Here is a 20,936-nt window from a genome sequence, read left to right on the forward strand (position 1 = left end):
TACTCCTCTTGAATGGAAAATCACTGACATAGGATTTTAACCACAAGACAGCTTATGGTGTCTACTTGGGCCTAATAAAAGTTGTGCTGTTTTGACATCCAGTATGGCCGCCACAGCAACCATTATGACAATCTTGTTAAAATTGCCTGTCTTGAATTAATGGTCATATTGGCATGGAGTTTTCACTAAAAGACTTTTATATCTAGTTGATTGAAAATGAAATGGTGCCAGTCTGATGTCCAATGTGGCCACCATGGTAGTCATCTTCAAGATATTGTTTTTACTACTACTCATGAATGCAATGTCGTATCAGCATGGTACTTTCACCAAAAGACATGTTGTATTATAGTCACTGAAAATGGTGCTTATCTAATGACCATTATTACCAACACAATAGCCATCATAAATTTTGTTTAATCAAAACTCATAACTGGAAAGTCATATAGACATGGGGATTTTACCAGAAGACATCTTTTAGTGTCTAGTTGGTCTTAAATCAAATTGGTATAAGTTCCTTCTCTCCCCCCCCCCACCCCCACAATATGGCTGCCATATCAAATATAAAAGAAAATGGACTTGTGGATTTCTGGCTTTATTTTTAGCCAGTAGAGTTTTGGTCCAATTGAGGGATTCTTTATTCTAATAATTTCTACTACTTTCATTTGTATTTCTCACATAAAAGTTAGAAACATAAAAAAGAAGACTATTATTTTTGTACAAAGTCCTGATTTTAGGTCTTATTTCTGTAATACAGTAAGGCAGAGCACTCAGAATTTTAAATGATGTGGATTTTATGCAGAGAAATAAGGTACTCATGTTAGGTCTTTATTCTAAATCTGTATGGTAAATCAGAGTACTTGTACTTTTAGGAGAGATTTACTTTATATAGAGAAATATTGTCCTCATATTAGTTCCTAACTTTGTACATAGCAGAGTTATCCTACTTTTAGCAGAGTTATCCTACTTTTTGGGTATGTCAAATATATACAGTACAAAGATCGTCTTGAGAAATAGCAAATTTACATAGAAACAATTTTCAATTGGAAATTCACCTTTGAACCCAGTATTATTCATTAGGTATTGATTTTTGTGGTTTTCATGGTTGCCGTTGAATCCATTGCCCCATTAGTGGCATATCAATAATACAGAATTCACCATAATTTTGTAACCATATAAATGGAGTGAAGTATAAATTGCTGAATTTAAATAGATATTACATAACCTGCTACTATTGTGTGGCTTCCTCTATTCAGACAGAAAATACCCCTTGACCATACGTTGATTCAAGAGTGTTCTGTAGTCATGCAGCAACTGCCCATGATCACTTAATGTCAGTTGTTTTCAGCTGATAGCTTTAAAAAGACATATAAATCTCTCTTCAGGGAAATTGCCTTTGCTTTGAGCCCATGTCATGAATTGTGCATTTTCCCAACAATTATCATTTTGTACAGGTCTTATTACAATGAAATCAAGTATTATTCCTGTTCAGAATCAACTCTTTCCAGAGTTTTGGGCAATTTGGGTTCCTTTTTCATAATCTTGCATTAAGTTACCCCCACCCACTCCTATCCCCACAACAGGGGTGTTGGATACACTTACAAATATTGTAATTGAGAATTATTGTATTCCTTTTTTTATAGCTCAGGTAGTTAGGTGTCCCCATCCTTGCAGAATTGGTGTGCAGCCTCATATTGATTCTGTTTTGCTTGTTTTGAAATGTATGAATCTTCCATTTAGTCCAACTTGTGCTATATTTATCCCTGAAGGAGGCTGCACACCAGTCTATACATTAATGTGTTTTAGTGATCGAAAGCATATTTGTTCTTAAAAGTTAATGAAGGATATTATTCGTCAGTATTACTGTTTTATTATTAGCAGTCTCACCAAGCTAGTTTTTGTCTAACTTGATTAAAACTTAAGTATTATTGGTTTTCTAATTCTTTGAATCAACAGAACTAAGCTTAGTATTGCTTACTTTTTGTGTTAAAACATCATTGGTTGTTTTAATTCTTTAATTGATTGACTCCTGCAAGGGTGAGTTCTTGCTGGTTTAATTAGCATTAACTTGCTGTATGCAAATTTATCATATTTTACAACTGCTTATGACTGTTCTGGTGGGCTTGTGGTTAGGGCGTCCAGCTTGGAAGTGGGAGGTTGTGGGTTCAAACCCCGGCCAAGTCATACCAAAGACTTACAAAAATGGTACTAACAGCTGCCTTGCTTGGTGCTCAGCATTAAAAGGTTAGTGTTAGGACCGGTCAGCCTGGTGTCAGGATAATGTGACTGGGTGGGACATCATGCTACATGTCTGCAGCATGATGCCCCAGTGCTAGAGATCACTATAAACTGCCACATTGCAGACATCGTAGCAATATGACTGAAAAATTGTTAAAACTACAATAAAAATCCGAATCACACATAGACATGATTGCTTACATTAAAGTTTTTCTATGTAAATCTTGTTTTCAACACTTTCTTGAGCAGTGTCCAAGTAGGATGTGGGGAGGTATTGCTACAGAATAACCACTTTTGGTCATGTACACCACCTGCCTGTCTTGCATGGATTGCAAGAGGATAGATGGTTGTCCCTTGGCAGTCTGGTCACATGGGGTAAGGGACCTTGCCAAATGCAGACAAACTCATCAAGAAAGGAAGAAAGTCCATTCTTCCTCAAATTTTTTGGGTTTTCCTTCCCTAAGTCCCCTGGGTCTCAGGGAAGGATTGGCAATGTCTCTTCAGAGATGCTTTCAGTCAGTGGGTCCCCTCCCAAGGAAGGATATAAGTAGGTGAAGAGTGAGCCACACCTTCTGACAAGGGAGGAGCAGCTCCCTCTCTATTCCATTAGGACAATGAGTTGAGTCCTCCCTTTTGTTAGAAGCAATGCCCTCTTACATCACATAGGGCAGAGAGTGAGTCCCATCTCCATTCAGTAGGGAGGTGCAGCACCCTCTACTAAACCACAGCTTGGTGTTGGGTGAGAGTGCATTGCATGACTCCTCCTATGAGAGTGAAGCAGCACCATAGAGTCATCCTACAGATCAGAGTCACTTGGCTGTTGACTAGTCATTGGGCTCCAAGAACTGGTCAGACAGGAATTGAATTGGACCCCCCCCCCCCCTTTCTCCAGGCTACCACTGAATCCTGCTTGGGATTTGGACTTGACATACAGATATCAGACAAAGGGAAGAGGATCAGATCATCATGCCTCCCATTTCTATAATTCCACTAAATTCCAGCAGGATGTGGAGATTTCCACTGCAGGCAAATGATTGGCCCAGCTCCTGCCTTGAGCTATGGACTTCAGGGCTTTGGCCCAATGGTAGAGAGGTTGATGCTGTAATCTTTAATCTGACATAAACATTTGGCCAATTTTAATAAGAATGTACTTCTCACTCCATGCTGTACAAATTAGTGTTCAGGCAGACTGCACTAGCAATGGTGTGGCTTTCATAGCAAACAAATGGAAAATTTATTTTAAACCTAATATCCAGAATTGCTTGGCCAGTTTTAATCAAACTGGGTAGGACTCTTTTATTTTTGAATTTAGACATCTCTAGAATGACTGAGCCAGTTTTTTTTACCAAACTTGTTTGGACTGTTCATTAGGATATGCCGTATGAATGTCTGTTTGGGGTGAATCCCTAGCAACTATGTGGCTTCCTTAGTAACCAAATGGAAGTCTGATTTTCAGCTTCTCAAAACTGCCTAGGCAATTTCAATCGAACTTCATAGAAATGTTTTCATAGAACTTGCATGAAATCAATTTAGAATGGCTTCCCTGGCAATAATGTGGCTTCCATAGCAAACATGGAAAATCCTTTTAAAATTTTTATAGAATGGCCAAGCTAGTTTTGATCAGATGTTAGTTGAAAACTACTTGTGAAAACCACAACAAAGTTCCATCAATTAGCAGAATTATTATAACTTTTTGTTGGAACTGAGAGTAACCTCACGTTTGAATTTACCTATTGCTACAGAAAACCTATGATGCATACTTTTTTCTAATGTTCAGGTGAAACCTGGCTCAGAGGCGTGTTTCCAGGTGAAACTTTTACAGACAGCAAAGGTTACGAATGTTCAGCCAACACCCATCATCACAATGGACTACTATGACCCAGGTCAGTTTATTTTTTATATATTAGGGCAAGGTGTCCTTACTTCTCAGTTGTATCCACTTCATTCCTGACCATGATTTGGTTATGTCAGTCCTAACATTTAGGCTCATTGATAAGAGTCCAACTGCAAACAACATAGACCCTGATCTGCCATCATATAATGTGCCAGGGTCTCTGTCGTGTGTTCTAATGATTACTCCTAACAAACTGCAGACCCAGATCTGTCAGTGCATCATGTGACAGCAGTTGTTGTTATTGTTGTGGGGTTTAACGCCATTTTTCAGCTCACGATAGGCTATGCATGGCGGCCAGTATCAATGGTGGAAAACCCCAGGAAGAACCACCGACCCATGAAAAACTAATGGCAAGCTTTCTCCCATACCCACATTGGCCGAATCCTAGACTCGAACCCCCACAGACAAAGGTGATATGGCAGTGATCCGTAATGGAGAGTGTTTTATACCACTTGGGGCCCCTCATGCGACAGCAGATCAAGTTCTGTGAAGTATGCAGGTGGACTCAACTTACAAGCAAGTTTATATGGTATTCATTCCAAGATTACAAAAACTACAGATGTATAGAGAAATTAAATGTTTCCATATCTATATGCTTTATATAAATAACCTAATTCAACTTTAAGGCCACTAAAGCAATTTCAAAATTTTCTTAAATACATTCTTCAGCTGCCACATTTTTTCTGTTACGGCAATTTTTTTAAAAACACTGAAAAATTTAATTTTTGGTGGAGAAAACCCCAAGTTAACAGAGCAAACAAAACCAAGTGACACAGAGAAATTAAATTTGATTGGCATGTTTGAATTTATATGCATATGTAGACAACCTGGGTATATTTTCATATTGCTGTTTTCATATTTTCCATAAATTAGTTAACTTGTACGATCTGGCTGCAGTTGGGGACCGTTTCTTGTTCTTTATTTATCTTTATAAAGTGTTTAAACTGGTTTCAATGGATTTTAAATATATTTATAAAATATTCCCATTTATAGTACAGTATAAGGTTTGATTGGCTATGCATGTTCATATCCAGTAGGTGATATATTGACATAGACAGAGGAATGGTTTCACATAAGCTCTCTGTGTTTTCAAAATAGTTATTTACACAGTCATAGCTTTCTTAAGCTTTAGATCATCATATACAACCCAAGTTTATGGAGTGCAAAAAAGATTACTACAAATAAATACACTTTACACCTGCACAAAGCCCAAATAGAGTGCTGGCCATCCCCATGTATATGCTTTTATTAAGAAAGTGAGGAAACACTTTGGTCATTTACCACATTTCAAAACAGATATTTAAGTAAATTCCTGATCTTTCTACCCAATGTTTGAAATCAAACTAAACAGTCTATTTGTCTTGCAAATATTAATACGGTAAATTGCCAATTTTTTTTTTATATAGAGAATTAAGAATGGAGGTAGGAAACACATGTATTTTTATAATCTTACCGGTCGACAGAATTTACAGTGTCATGACATCCATGTGTTTGCTTTTTCATTTTGATGCAATATGTTTAGCTTTTTACCATTTACTCTTACCAAACTTTGAGGATGGCATGCACATGGGGGTAAGAAACAAGCAAATTGATTTTATGGGTCAAAGGCCAGTGACCAAATTAAGAAATGTGGTTTCCGCACAAAAACATTAGTCCTACTTTACAGACGACTTAAATTCATGGCAAGGAAAAGGCCAATAGAGTTGGGGGTTAAAAGTTAAAAGGTTAAGGTTACTGAATTAAAACAGATAAATGGTTACTGAATTAAAACAGATAAATGGTGTTTAGATGCCAGACATATGGCAAAGCACACTATATTATGTATGTTACCAATTTGGTTTTTGCACAAAAACTTTAGTTGTCCTCCATGCACAGCTACCAAACATTGTGGATGGCTTGCATTTGGGATTAAGGATGAACCCTGTCATGTTCAGACTTCAGAGGTCAAGGTCATTGTGACTGAAACAAGAGAACAATTTCTGCTCTGTCAAGTGCAGTTACAAAACTTTATGGATTGCATGCAATAGGAGTAAGGAAAAACCCTGTCAATTTCAAAGTCAGAACATAAAGGTCATCGTTGGTTTAAAAAAGAACCCCATTGTTTTTAAGTCAAAATGTCCATGGTCAAGTTCATTGATTGAAATAATAAAGAAAATGGTTCCTGCAAAGTAACAATAATTCTACATAACACACCTCAACCAAACTATGTTTGGCTTTGCACTCAGGGGAAAAAAGAAGCCTATTGATTTGGTGGTCAAAAGGGCAAAGGTCAGGGTCAATCTAACTGAAAGATAAAAAAAACATTTCTGTGCAGAAAATGTCAATTACCTGCATAGAGGACTATTTTGATTTTGTTGGTTTTAATGATGCTTTTAACATTAATGGCTCTATTATGTTGAAATGGGAGATGTCTTTTCCCAAGGACACACACAGCTAACCCAGACTCACCTGGGTGAGTATTGAACCCATGACCCTTGGATTACAAATCCAGTGCTCTACCAACTGAGCTAAGCTTCATAGAAGACTATTAAACATGGGGTGGGCATATAATGCCCAGTTCACAGTGCTCCTTATACAATAACATTTGTTACACATCACAAACCTAGATCAGACTTTGTGGATGGCTTGTGGTAAAGAAGCCCCTTTATTTGGAGGTCAAAAGTTTAAAGGCCAGGGTCACTGTTATTGAAAGAAGACAAATTGTTTTTGCACATTAACTTCACCTTTCATCAGATCTTGACCAAAGAAGTCTACTGGTTTAGGGGTTCAAAGAGTTAAATGTCAAGGTGACTGAAAAATGGAAAAATGGTTTATGTGTGAAAATTCAAGTTTCAGGAATGTACCTTCATCAAAGTGTTTCTAAGGCTTATACTCTGGTTAGGAAAGAAGTCTTTTGATTTGGGCCGAGAGGTGACTGTGACAGGAAGAAGATAAGGGGTTTTTGCACAAAAAACATCATTTCTTGACCAAAGTTTGTGGAAGACACGCACTTGTGGTAAAAAAGACCAGTTGTTTTGGCATCAAAAGGTTAGAAGGTCAATGGGTTCTGCACATTAACATTTGTTTTCGAGTAAGTACCTTTACCAAACTTTGTGGATGGTTGGGAGAAAGCTACCTATAGATCTTAGATCCAAAGTTTTACAGTCATGGTAAGTCAACTAAGAAAATAATGGTTTTACACTGCAAGTTTAAAGTCTTCATACTAATTGTCAATCATCTCCCGAGTCAACTGTGCCGTACTAATGCCTATGTAAATGAGTATTAAGCACACGATTCAAAGCACTTTTGTTGATATGACCTCTTCGGAATATTAATTCAACTTTTAATAAAAGAAGGGCTTTATATCATGCTTTTTCTCCAACATAAAAATGTAAGTTACTCAAAATACTGTAATTCTGATTCAGGAGAAAAGTAACTGATTATTATTCATTCCATTAAATTTGGTTAGCATAGATTCAGTATGGCTTGTTTTTAACAGTATGAAATAGGATTTTAAGATCAAACACACCTCAGGATTATTTTTCCTCCTTTTTAATGCCCCTATGATGTTCTGTGGAGGAGGCATGTAGTATTGATTGTTTATGTCTGTCCCATCCCTACATGTCACGTTTCTTTCTATCTGTGATGAAATTAATTTCCATCCATTAATTTTGAGAGACCTCTTTTGGCATGAAGCTTTGTGGGGTGGGAGAGAAAATAGACACATGAAGATATGTTTGAACAAAAAAAAATAGCACTACTAATAATAAAAATAACCTCATAACAAAACCAACAAGCCTCACAATCACTAACATAGACTAATTGAAGATGAACAGGAGTTTGTGTCCATAAGTAAGGGGTACTTATGATGATGAATTGCTATGCTGTTTAAGGGTGAAATGATTTGTCCATACTTTTGCTGTACCTATATATATATATATATATATATATATATATATATATATATATATAGAGAGAGAGAGAGAGAGAGAGAGAGGTGGAAAATCAACACAAAATGATACCATATGCAAGTTATTGCAATCTTCAATGATTATAGTCATTTTCCTTGTTATTCTTTAAATTAGAATTCATCGGAGATGGCTGTTTCTAAAAACAAAAAAGACTTGACAACACTCACTCACCTACAAATTAACACAATAGATAGCTTGCCAAAGATACCAACATTTAATTTTTTTAATAACAATGCACATGCATTTTTGTCAGATTGACTCATCTTGGGCGTGTAAAAACTGCCATCCTAATCGGCCTGTACTATAACCAACATTCTAATTTAATTAATTCCAGACAACAAGGTCACCAGCATGTTCACCCCTTATCAAGGCCAGGTTTGTCAAGGGATAGGATGCGCCAGAGAAATCAGCACAGCCCCAGCAAAGTGCCATGCCAGCGTCTTGGGAATCTTGTCATCTGGGATACTAATGGTCTTTCTGGCTAATTACTAAAGGGAACACAAAGATTAATGTTAAATGCCCATGTCTCTTAAAGAACTAATAACGTGTAAGCTTTATGTCGTACAAGTCTTACCAACATGAAAAAGACAATTGGTACTATTTAGTAACAATGAATGTACACATGTATAATATGCAGGTCTGTATTAATGTATTTTCTGACATTTTTTAATTCTTAATTATCATTCAGCAATAAAACTAAATAGTACCATAAAAAAAATAAAGTACTTGTAATAGAGTAAATGTAAAAAGTAAACAGACTGCAACTCATAAGAAATGCCCAGCATAATTCTTTTTCAACTGGAAAAATGCGCTTTAGGCATATAGCAAAACTTTGACATTGTAATTAGTCTCATCTGTCACAAAGTATGGAGACTTCTGTTTTAAAAGACCCTATAATTTAAAGTTTACCTACAAGATTACAAGTCAAAACAGCTCCAATGTAACATATATCTTGGTAAAAAGAGACATGACAATTTAAAAGGTACATAAAACATATCTAATACATTGACAAAAGGGCATTGGTTCACTGGCAGTGCTTTCAGTATCACATTGGCAAATCTTTATTTTGAGGTCTCGACTTTTGGCTAAATCAAAGAATTCCACAAATTTGACTACTTAATTGTAACATGGGCTGTATAATGAAAACTAATTTTAAAAAAAATCTTTTCGATGAGGCATTCCTGAAAAGTGTATATCCATATTCTTTTCTACTGAACTGTGTTATGTATATTCAATCTTAATTTTAAAAATATATATTATGCACCTTTTTGTATTTTTAGATAACCTATCTTTTTGTGTATACTTTACTACAGGCTGGATACTGGTTATATAAATTAATTAAAGATCTATTAAAATGACTTTTCTTTTTCTAAATGCTATGGGATTGTTATCATACATACTGATTGTTGCTTTTTTTTTACAACTACATACAATTTATGAAATTTGCAAGACAACTATTACAATTTAAATGAACTTTTTCAAATCAAACTAATGTATTTATGGTCTGGTTTTACAAATCTACACAATCCAAAAAGGAGAAAATTTGCAAAACAGATCTTAAAGTTTATTATTTTTTTAATCACTTTGATATTGTACAGTCTACTTGCAGGCTTTCAGAAAAGAAGCATACAGGCAGAACAAATCTTTTAAAGTTTCAAATCATGTACGAGTTGAATCATTAAGAAGTAAAACAAAAATGTATTCATGCCATTGTCGGGATATAGTGAGATTCATGCATCACCTTCTGCGCTGTTAGTGGCAGTGTTCACATTATGACCTGGTGTGTAGGTTTTTTTTAAAGGTCCTACAAATGATAGACATGCGGGCCAAACACTGTTTCGCCAAACTTTTTGTTTCTCTTGTTCTTTGTTAATCTACTAAGCAGCCTGGTGTGGTAATTTGCAAGTTTCTCCATTCATGAAAATAACCCCTTGAAAATAGTATTTTAAAGTCATAGTTAAGTTTTTACATGTAGCATAATCCAAATATTGGCTTAAGATTAATTTCAAAATTTAAAGCTTGAAGAAGAAAGAACTTGATGTCCCAGTGATTAGCAAAAGGTCTATATCTCATGTTGCAGCTCTTTGCCTGTACTGTACAAACAAATGTTAAAAGTTGCATGCAAAGACATAAAAATATATGCTGAAATTTTATATACCAGTATTCAGCGTTCTTTTAGATTAGTTGTTTTTTTGGCTGTCATATCTTTCTGAAAAATAAATTATATACAGTGGTGTATTTTTAATTTTAAAAAACTTAAGTTGAGAAAAATTATATTTCAGGATATTTCTAGCACTATAGCTGACTTGTGATTTGATTAATATTTTAATTATAATTTCAACAAAATATTTTCTTTGTAATTTATGTACAGTGTATTAATTGGTACTCAAATTACATATTTCTTAATACTCTATCTTGAAAATAAACTCTTCCTGCTGTTGTTTGAAAGCATCTTCCTCTTGTTCTGACCCATTTTTATGCCCAGCTGCAGACCTTTCTTTTACACCATATTTCCAAATATTTCAAGATTTTAACCATTTTTATCTCTACGGCCAGTAAACTCGACAAGGTCTGAATGCCCAATATATTCAGCCTGCTTGTATTATTTTATAATTGTGGCTGAACAAAGTATCTAATAAAGATAACATTCATCGAGAACAACAAAATTAAGCATTGAGAAGAGAAAAAACACCCCCAAGGAAGACGTTTCCCCAAAAATGTTAGTAGTAACTCCAGATTAAACACTCATGAAATGGTGGAGTATTTAGCCTTTTCAAATATTGATATTTTTACATAGCTAAAGCTCCAAGCATCTAAAAGTTGATAGTCTGGTTTTCTTCTACTACTTAAAGTTGAAAATCTACTTCCAGGTAAAAGGCCAGTATACAGAAAAGTACCATCACCAGTCGTCCATAAAATAACTGATATACTGTTGAAAAATTTATCAACTTGTCACAGGTTGATGATAACAGACTCCTTATGCAGTACATGATAAAGTATGGACTTGGGTGAATTTTTCAGTACATCACAAAAAAGATCAAACATTTTCTGCAACAGATAAACAGGACTTTCAAACTGTCACAATTCTTCCCCAAGATCTCTTATACTTTTCATTGGCTTTACATTCTTTCATGAAACTATGATTGCTGTTATTAAAATTGTATAAGCATGTTTCTTTTCAATTATTTAATAAGAGACATAAAATGCAACCTCACCCTTTTATGTCCAATCTCTCCCAGATTTCATAGTGCACACTTGGGCAAAAGCTCGTGTAATATCAATGACTTGATAACAGCATTTGGAGCTACACAGTAAGTGCTGATTTTACAGAAGTGAGTGTTCTATACTGTCGATAGTGACTTGAAATAAAAGTAATCTGACCTGCAAATTTATAGAATGAATGTCCTTCAAATCTGTAAAATTTAAACATTTGGAAAATGTATAATTCAATACAAAACCCTCAGCTTGGTCATATCAGGATTCACTGTTGATTAATAATATTACTCAAGAATATTTAGATCTTTCTGAGCACTTTTCATGCATTTAACAGGTAAAAACAACCTTTCATAACAGGCATCAAACAGTTGTGATCTCCTTGCTCTTGTCTTTGGCTATAATTCCTTGAAGAATCAGATTTTTTAGTTCTTTCCATCAAAAGAAAAAAGCTACAAGTGTGGCATGTTTTGTTTTCTAGCTACTGCCATACACAAAAATGTTTTTTTCTCTTTCCGACTTGGCAGAAAATAAATAGTTTGGTTTGGTGTAAGGTTATGGTGATGCTCTCAGGCCAAGACATATTCACTGATCATATCAGACTAGTTCCTTGTTCAAATCTGAACAAAATGTGTATGTGGTTTTGTATTTATTACATAACCCAATATTAAAGATTTTTAATTATTTTCTTAGTTATACAGTATTAACAGAATAAAATAAATATTGGGGTTTTAAAAATTTGATTCACTGCATCTAAAAGGTTCATATAGCCCTGGAATGTGTTTCTTAAAAGTTCTGAAAGACTTCTAAAAGTGGCAAAGGAAATATTTTCTTAAGGAAATTCAGCTTTTTCCAAATTTTAATTTCTTTTTTTTACTACATAAACGGACACAAAAGCAGAATCACAACACAAACTGCACTACTATAGCAAACCCGGATGATACAGCAACTGTCATATGACATTGGATCCATTTATCCCATTATATTTGTATGGATCTATTTATCTCATATTTGTATACTATCTATTCTGTAAATTTGTCAATAATAAAACTTCTTAATGTAAAAAATGGCATTTTAATAATTGAAAAGTTTGTATTCCCTCACAGAAATTTATGGGGTTTTTCATCAGATTCAGGGAGTTTTAAAATCAAATTTAATGATTTTTCAAGGTTGTAAAAACCATTTTCAATTATCAGTCATATCAATTTCAATGAAAAGAACTAAATAGCTGTCTGGGTATGTGAGCATTCATATTAAACACCAGATAACTATGCAAGATTAGATGCTTATGTAATAAATGTTTCTGTTACTGCTGTCAGACTCCATGACCATGCTTATGAAAAGGTTTAGGATATATGGAATTGCTACAATAAATCTGACTGAAAAAATTTGATGTAGTAACTGACCCATGTATCTTTGTAATTAACTGTTCATCTTCTGCCTAATAAAGTTTATATTTCATATCCAGTTCTTGGTTAGCTTGTGCTTTCCTTCCACGGTCTCATTAACACTGGGGCAAATTATATTTAAAAGAACTTTTATGAGAATATACTTAATACCAACAAAATCTATCACACAGGGTTCCCACGCTATCAGGAAAAAGTCAGGAAAAATGATAATTTTTTTCCCAACCATGAAAAGTCCTGGAATTTCGCAAATATTGATGAAAGTCAGGAAAAAACCAGGAATTTTTTGCCACCACTTGATGCCTAGAATAATCACATAATTGAGTCGTAACTAAACTGATCATGAGTTAAATTTATCGAGTTCTAACCAGAATATTCGGAGAGTGCAGTATGGATCATTTGGGTGCTTGTAATAAACATACACGCTGAGTCAATCCAAATGCCCAGTGGATTAAATTCGTCTAGTAGACTATTTTTTTCAAAGTCAGCTCAATATCTGTTTCTTTCCTTATGTGGAAGGTATGAAAACCACTCTAGCATGACAAGAGGCAAACATCGTGGTGGCAAAGCATAGCCGCTTACCGGATAGTCTAGCAAACTTTAAACGTTAGATCGAGTGACACATGCATGAAAAAGATATGAAAATTACTTATTTCCTCAGAAATTGTGAGTATTAAAATCATTATGTCTTTAATCTGCTGAAAGACAAGATAAAACAACGCGTTGATGAAATGTGACCTGGTACTTGCAATTTGCATTGCTAGTCACATGAGTACTGATATCTAACAACCCACATTTTCAAATGTAGAAAAAAAATTAAAAAATATCAAATGAAAGTTGTATACTGGTTGCAACAAAAATACAAAAACAAAAGAACACAAAATTTTTCATATTTATACACTCCGAGAACTTCTGGAGTTTTGTTGTATCATGTGACTACCAAGCTGACCTGTGCTCTCTGCTTGATAAGTAAGCCTGGCGAGATTACTGGTTTTTACAAAAAGTATAGGACTTTCATTTGATATAACTGAATTTCTCGACAACAACATTAAAATAGTTTGTTTTTGATATCACATGACTAATGAACTTCCTATGTCATCATCTGAGATTTGTGAAGTGACTGGTAATGCAAATGCAGAGTACCAGGTCAGGCTTTATCAATGCCTTAGTTACGTCTTGTCTGTCAGCAGGTTAAAGACATAATGATTATAACACTTACTATTTCTGAGAAAATAAATCATATTCCTATTGATTTCATGCAGGTATAAGTCGATAAAACATAAGTTTAATTTTTCTAGCCTGTAGGTAAGTGACTAACATGTTGCTACCGTACAGTGGCAGCAAATTCCAAATTTTCAATATTCAATTGCAAAGATCCCACACCCCCACCTAAATGTCCAAAAATGAAAAATGGGGTGGGAATATTCGGAGGAAACCCTGATTAGAAAACTGACTGCTATTTCTTTTAAACCAAATTTGAAGTCCAAACTGTTGAATTGCGGAGCTGAAATGAGAAATTGTCCCTTGTATTATATATTAAAAAATGATTTGAACCCCTGTATCAATACAGGTTTGGGGACTGGTTTAATGAATTACAAGAAGTCAAGTTGATTTTACAGAAAATTCAGTCCTTGTTTATACAACAGTTTATAATTTTGAAGGTCTTTTGTCAAATTTAAATCAACCCATTTGAAAATATTTTTTAAATGATGGATTTTTAACCAGATCGTCTTAAGGATATTAGGTTGTTTGAAAAATCTTGTTTGGGATTTTATTGGCACAGATAAATTCAGGGTTAAACTCTCTTCGCTGCAAGACAAGATTCTAATTATTTGCGGTTATTTTTTATATACTGTAATATGAAATGTTTACTTTTATAAGATGCATATATATATATATATATATATATATATATATATATATATATATATATATATATATATATATATATAAAATTCTTTAGAATTATAGGTTTAAAAGGAACAAAACTAATTTATGTTCATTATGTTGTTCCCACTTAGCAACATTAATTGCAGGTCAGCAAAATAAACTTAGAATTTTTATTTTGTACATTGAAATGACTTTACATGCCATTTTATAGGAATATAATTAAACTTGTTTTGTGCGATACATTTTGTGGTTTTGTACATGATCATCTTTTCTGGCTTAGATGTTTTGGAGAGTCTTGAAAGAAAACCATCTTTCGATTTAGAAAATGCATGTTTTATAATCCAAAATGTTCTTTAATTCCGTTCAGTAATGGTCATATGTAAACTTGAAAAAATTAATTTCATCCTGGAAAAACCCTAGAAATGACCTGGAAATTTATCTTTAGAAAAGCATGGGAACCATGATCACAATGAACTTCCTGCAGATGCAAAAGACTGCAACAGCCAGAGGTACTAATATTTGTTACTGAAAAAGGGAAACTACTGAAAACACCCAATCCTGTTCTATAATTTTTTTAAAAATATTATACAAGGTGATGAACCTGAGATGTTTGAAATCTGCCCCCCCCCCCCCCCCCGCTGACTCTGTACTGATTTTATTTATTTCATCAGCACATTCATCTCTGCATAAAAAAAGAGAAATTCTAACATTTGTTCCCCATGTACAATTTAAGGAGAGATGCCAGGATTTTATCTTAAGGTGGACTTCACTGCCACCAAAAGAAGGGGAGAGTAGAAAAGGAACGAGTGGAGGTGAAGGAGGAAACAGTCATAGTTCAGTATTTACCTAAACACTTCAATATCTCTCTTTCTTCCTGCTCCACTTTTTCAGAGCTTAACCTTTGACATTTTGACTGCAAAACAAAATAGGCTTCTTCCTTATTTCAAGCACAAGCCACTCACCAAGTTTAGTTCTGGTCTGTGATGTAAAACTACAATTATTGTGCTGTACCATTATTTATTCTTTCAGTCACAGTGACCTTGATATTTGACCTTTTTATTCCAAAGTGCAAGCAATCACAAAGTTTGATCTCAGCCTGTGATGTTAAACTTAAGTTGTGCAGAAACTTTTTCTTTCTTTTAACCCCAAAATCAATAGGTATCTTTCGTATCCCAAGTGCATGACATCTTTAAAGTTTGTTAAAGACAGAAGGAGTAAACCTAAAGTTATTGTCTTTAAATAAAAAAGTGAGTCAGACAGACAGACACAGACAAATATCAACAATACTTGCTTCACCTTTTGGCAGGCATATAATGAGAATTAGTCATCCCATTAGAGCAAACAAGATTCCAAAACACTAGAGTGCAGCTGGGGAAACCCCATACTTTTTGATGGTCATGTGTACTCCTATCATTCTTTTCTAGGAAGAAGCCTAATTTAGTGGGACATCAATGCAGGGTGGGAGTAGGGAACAGGTAAGTATAACCTCATTAAATTAGTTTTACACACACACCCCAAACATTACATTTTAATATCAGTAATACCATACCTTGCTACTGCATGGCTGAATTTGTCAGTTTGGTGGGAGGTTGATAAAACCACAAATGGCAAATAAAAAAAACACAAGAAACACTCACCCTCACGTAGGCCAAGAAATAATGGAGTCTGCCTGGGCCACATTCAGAGTGGTGACATTTGGGCCCATTGAGCATTCACTTTGGTGGCCTAACAAATAAAGTCATAAAGGGAGGAGAAAGTAATGTGAGTGGGCCAAAAATGCAGCCTTCATCACATCCTCCAAAGACGATCGAGTTGGACAGGCCCATGAGGCAGCAATGGCTAAATCCTGTAATTTTCATGAAAGACACGTCCCAATTGATAACGGTCTGATAAGCTCTCTTGATAGTTAATGCAATCCACCTAGAATGCTAGAAGCTTAAATATCAGCTGAAACTTTAATGGGGAGGAAAAACTGTTTCCTACCCGTTTTTCTACCTTAAGTGACTTCCAAGAAAAAACATATATCCCTAACTGTATACAACAGTATATCTTGATCATCCCATAAGCAATACAACTAAAATGGGAATTCTCAATCAGGAGTGGAGCAACGAATGGAAACTTGTTTTTGCTTTAAAAAAATCTGAATGTCAAAACTAATTCATAATTCCCACTGAACCTGAAACAGCCCTGTTCAATGAATATGGCATGAAGCTCACTCCGTCTCGCAGACACTAAGGCAAGCAACAAGACAATTTTGAGGGTAAAGTACTCGAAGAAAGCTTGACCCAAAGACTTACAGAGGGGTTTATTATGAAATGAAAAGACATCAGAAAAATTCCATTTTGATTGACATTAGACAGCAATACAATGGTCTTTGCAGCTCAAAATACTAAAAGGTGTGCTATGTCGAAATATGTCTCAACTGCATGGCCTTAAAAAAAAGTTTTAAAGTATTGGAAATGGCTGTGCAATAGCCCTTAATAGTGGAAAAAGAGAATTGTTTCTCTTGAAACAGAAGAGAAGATGATTGGCCATTGATCTCACAGAGGAATGACTAGGACTGACTTTTTCTACTACACCAATCACAAAAGATTCTCCATTTGGCACCATACACCTTAGATGTAGATTGTCTCCTTGACTGAATGATGCACATGGCAACCTTAAACAAAAACATGTCTTGGCTAAGAGATCATTTGAGACAAGCATGGAAGTAGAGGATCTGTGAGCTGCTGCTGTGAAAGACAGAGCCCCTGTGCTGTAACAGGAGATCCTCCTCCTCCTGGAATGGTCCACCAGCAGCAGATCAAGAATGCTGCTGAACCACAATTGCTTTGGGACACAAGAGGCAACCAAAATAGGCTGAGCAGTCGAGAGCATAACTCCAGGATCATCCTGAAAGATGGGAAAATATAAGACATAGACAATCCCACTTTAGGCTCAAAGTGTCCACTGCCCAGGCCCTCTGAATGGTGATGGAAGAAACATAAATGGGAGCATGTTGTTTAGCTCAGGAGCAAACAAAACCAAAAGACGAGTCCCCCAAAGTCAGAACAGGTAGTCTGCTACAGATTGGACAAGTAACCATTCCATGAGAACTATCTTCCCTTCCCTTGACAGACTGTCTGCAGAAACAAACTTTCTTTTCAGGAATGTGGCAAACCCAGAAGGTAATTCCTTCTAATGTAGCCTAGCAAAGGAGGTTCCAAATCTCCATGCGTATGTATGTGTGCATCCTTTTCTTCCAAGGTGTGCTACAACCACAGTGTTGTTGTCAGAGACCAACATGCAGCAACCTCTTAACTGGTGGATGCACTCACGAAGAACCAAGAACACTGCCCTCATTTCCAAATTGTTGATGTGGAGGGTACATTCTTCTCAGGACCAAGAACCTTAATCAGACATCTCTGTGACCAGGTAGGGGGTAAGGGCACATGTCCCATTTGCCCAGATGATGGTCAAAATCCTGGGCCCAGAAGAACTGGAACATTCAATAGGTCCCAGTGCCATTTCCACAGCACTGAGAGCCAAAAACTAGAGAGGACATAAGTGCAGCCTGCCTAGGGTAACCAGGTCTGCTGTGAAGTTCAAGGTCCCCAGCAGGGAGAGAAAAAGATGAGCAAACAACATGGGACAGAATTTTGTCTACTCTGTCCCGAGGGACACCAATTAATCTCCTTTTCATTGAGGAAATTCATCCCCACCTAGAAAAAATCTTGAGTTCTGATTTATCTAAATTTGGCAAAGGCTCAGCCTCCTCACTATGGAATAAAAGTGAGAAACTTCTAGTCTGAGGGACTCTAGATGGCCATTGTGGATCAACCAATCATCAAGGGGGCCCACGAGTGGCCAAGTGGTCTAAAGTACTCATCGTTATGCATCACTGCCATCTCACCTCTGTCTGTGTGGGTTTGAGTCTCAGGTTCAGCCAATGTGGGTATGTGAGAAAGCTTGTCAGTAGCTTCTCGTGGGTCGGTGGTTCTTTCCAGTTTTCTTCCTCCACCATTTATACTGGCTGCCTTGTATAGCCTATCTTGTGCTGAAAAATGGCATAAACTACATCAACATCAAAGAAATTAAAGGATTGGGATACCTAGTAACTTTAAATGCGCTGTGATTACTCCTATAACCATGAACAAAGAAAATATAGGAGTAGAAGGTCTGAGACTGGTCATTTAACATCGTCTCTACTGCATCTTTCTGAAGAAGGGAGTGAACCATTAAGTGCACCAGATTTAACTTGCAAAAGAACACAAGGGACATTACTAGAGGAGGGAGGTCCCAAAATCAAAAAGCTAGTAACCATCTTTTATTATAGAAAAGGATTCAATTGTTACACCAGATCAAGCCTATGAAAAATGGAACCAATGGAAGATGTAAACTCTGCAGAAGAGTTAGAAAGTCCCTAAGGCTGTCCACCCTTGTCCTTTGGAAAAGTGGAAGGGCACAGGAACTTCTCCCCTGGGCCTTTGCAGTGAACCTTTTTTATGAGCCACCCTGTCAAGTAAGAGCCTTGAGATAGGGGTGTTGCTTTGAATGAGGCTGCTCAGCTTTGTGGGCAGTCAAGATGATTTCACTTCTTGGATGGTTTCAAAGAGCCAGCAGTAGATTATGCTGCTGTTGGGGGAAGGCGGACAGCCCTCAGAAGGTTCTTACTGTGTTCAAGCCTTGTAAGGGGACATCTATTTAGTACGTACACAAAAATCTGGCAAAGCTTGACCCCTCACCCCTCCCTGTACACATACATACTTTCCTTATCCACCCACATGCATACATACGCATTCTACAGAACGACCTATATTTAATCCACGCATAAACGATCAAGGATTAATAAAATTAATGTGTTTAAAAGAACAGATAGTCCACTGATGTTGAATGTCTGGCTGCATCAAAGACATAAGCTGCGTAACTTTAAAAAGTTTGTCTAGTGTCCACTAAAATTCAAAAGCCGACTGTTATGTATCGAACAGGTTACGTATTAGACAAATTATTATTGAGGTTTCACACACATACCCTTTCCTATGCGTACTTACATTATCAGTAGACCATCCCTATACACAAGCATATGCATTTGGGTTAACTCCCCTCCCACCTTCATGTGTACGTAATAAATGGACGGACCCTACATGTCCAAAGCATCATCCCTGCAGAAGGTGGAGAATGCAAATGCTTCTAGACAACAAATAAGAGTTACTGCTGACAGAAATTCCTCTTTTAGCAGGCTGAAAAAAAGGCTGCTGAAAAGAGGTCAGCATGCAAGTCTACAATTACTACTGACCTAACCATTTAGACTAGGAAGGCGAGCTCAGATCCCCATACAAATGCTCCAATGAGACACTTCAGCATCCAAGGTGTGAGGTTTAGTGCACCATGAAGGGGTATGGACCTCATAGGACCACACCTCCATTGTCTTACAAAGTCTTTACCCTTGCTAAATCAATGAAAGAGGTCCTTAATCAGGACAGAGTAAGAAAGCAACAAGAGACCTGATTTATAGTTTGACCCAGAAGTTTTTTCCAAACTGGAGAGAATTGTAGAGTCACTGGAACCTGAAGGTTTGGAATACAGGTCACTGAACAAGAGGCAGTAAACTATGTTTACTGCTTTACTTAAAGACCAGCTCTCTTCCTCCTCTGCCACCTTATCCAATGGGTACAATGAAGCAGGAGACCAGAAGGGAGGGGTACCATTGCATACTGTTATGCTTCAAATTAATGTGCATCAAAGAGGATTTTTTTTTGTTGTTGTAGGGTTTATTGCCATTTTTCAGCACACGATAGGCTATACATGGCGGCCAGTATTAATGGTGGAGGAATAACCTGGGAAAAAACCACCGACCACTGAAAAACTGCTAACAAGCTTTCTCACATATCCACATTAGCCGAATCCAAGACTCGAACCCACACAGACAGAGGTGAGGGAGTGATCCGTAACTGAGAGCACTTTAGACCACTCGACCACCCGGGCCCCCCATCAAAGAGGACACAAAGGATATCTTTATCCTGACTCCTCCAGTGGAGCTAACAGACTATTCTTAGCCATGGACACAAAAAGTTTTTAGGGATTTACAGGGATAAGAGGGAAACGGGTTGCCAATTCAATTGGGGGTCATTACTCTGTCTCTGTCCTAGTCGAAAAGAGCGAGTACAAGAAAAGCAAGTGGGTGGGTGTCATATTAATGATTTTCTATCACCGCAGCCAATCATGTCGTAGTTAGAAATTGTCTCCAGCTTATGATTTTATTTACAAAAACTTCTATGCCACTAAAAGTAACATAAGGAATGCCTAGACTAAGTTTATGCTAATTACGATAATGTAGACACCTACCTGGGACCTCTTACTAACATATAT

The 20,936-nt window shown here is 36.3% G+C and overlaps 1 protein-coding gene across 2 annotated transcripts in view; it reads left to right on the forward strand.

Annotated features, from left to right (window-relative positions):
* LOC149782797 (CD109 antigen-like) overlaps positions 1 to 10,444 on the forward strand; it is a 642,407-nt gene extending 631,963 nt beyond the window's left edge. For both annotated transcript variants that reach the window (XM_089934311.1, XM_089934312.1), the window contains exons 37-38: positions 4,013 to 4,118; positions 8,414 to 10,444. In XM_089934311.1, coding sequence (XP_089790437.1) covers positions 4,013 to 4,118; positions 8,414 to 8,571 — 264 coding nt within the window. In that variant the 3' untranslated portion in view covers positions 8,572 to 10,444. The remainder of the gene's footprint in view (positions 1 to 4,012; positions 4,119 to 8,413) is intronic.
* The last annotated feature ends 10,492 nt before the right edge of the window (positions 10,445 to 20,936 follow it).

This window comes from Sinohyriopsis cumingii, chromosome 15, assembly GCF_028554795.1.
Source record: "Sinohyriopsis cumingii isolate HCF-2022 chromosome 15, ASM2855479v2, whole genome shotgun sequence".
Lineage (NCBI taxonomy): Eukaryota > Metazoa > Mollusca > Bivalvia > Unionida > Unionidae > Sinohyriopsis > Sinohyriopsis cumingii.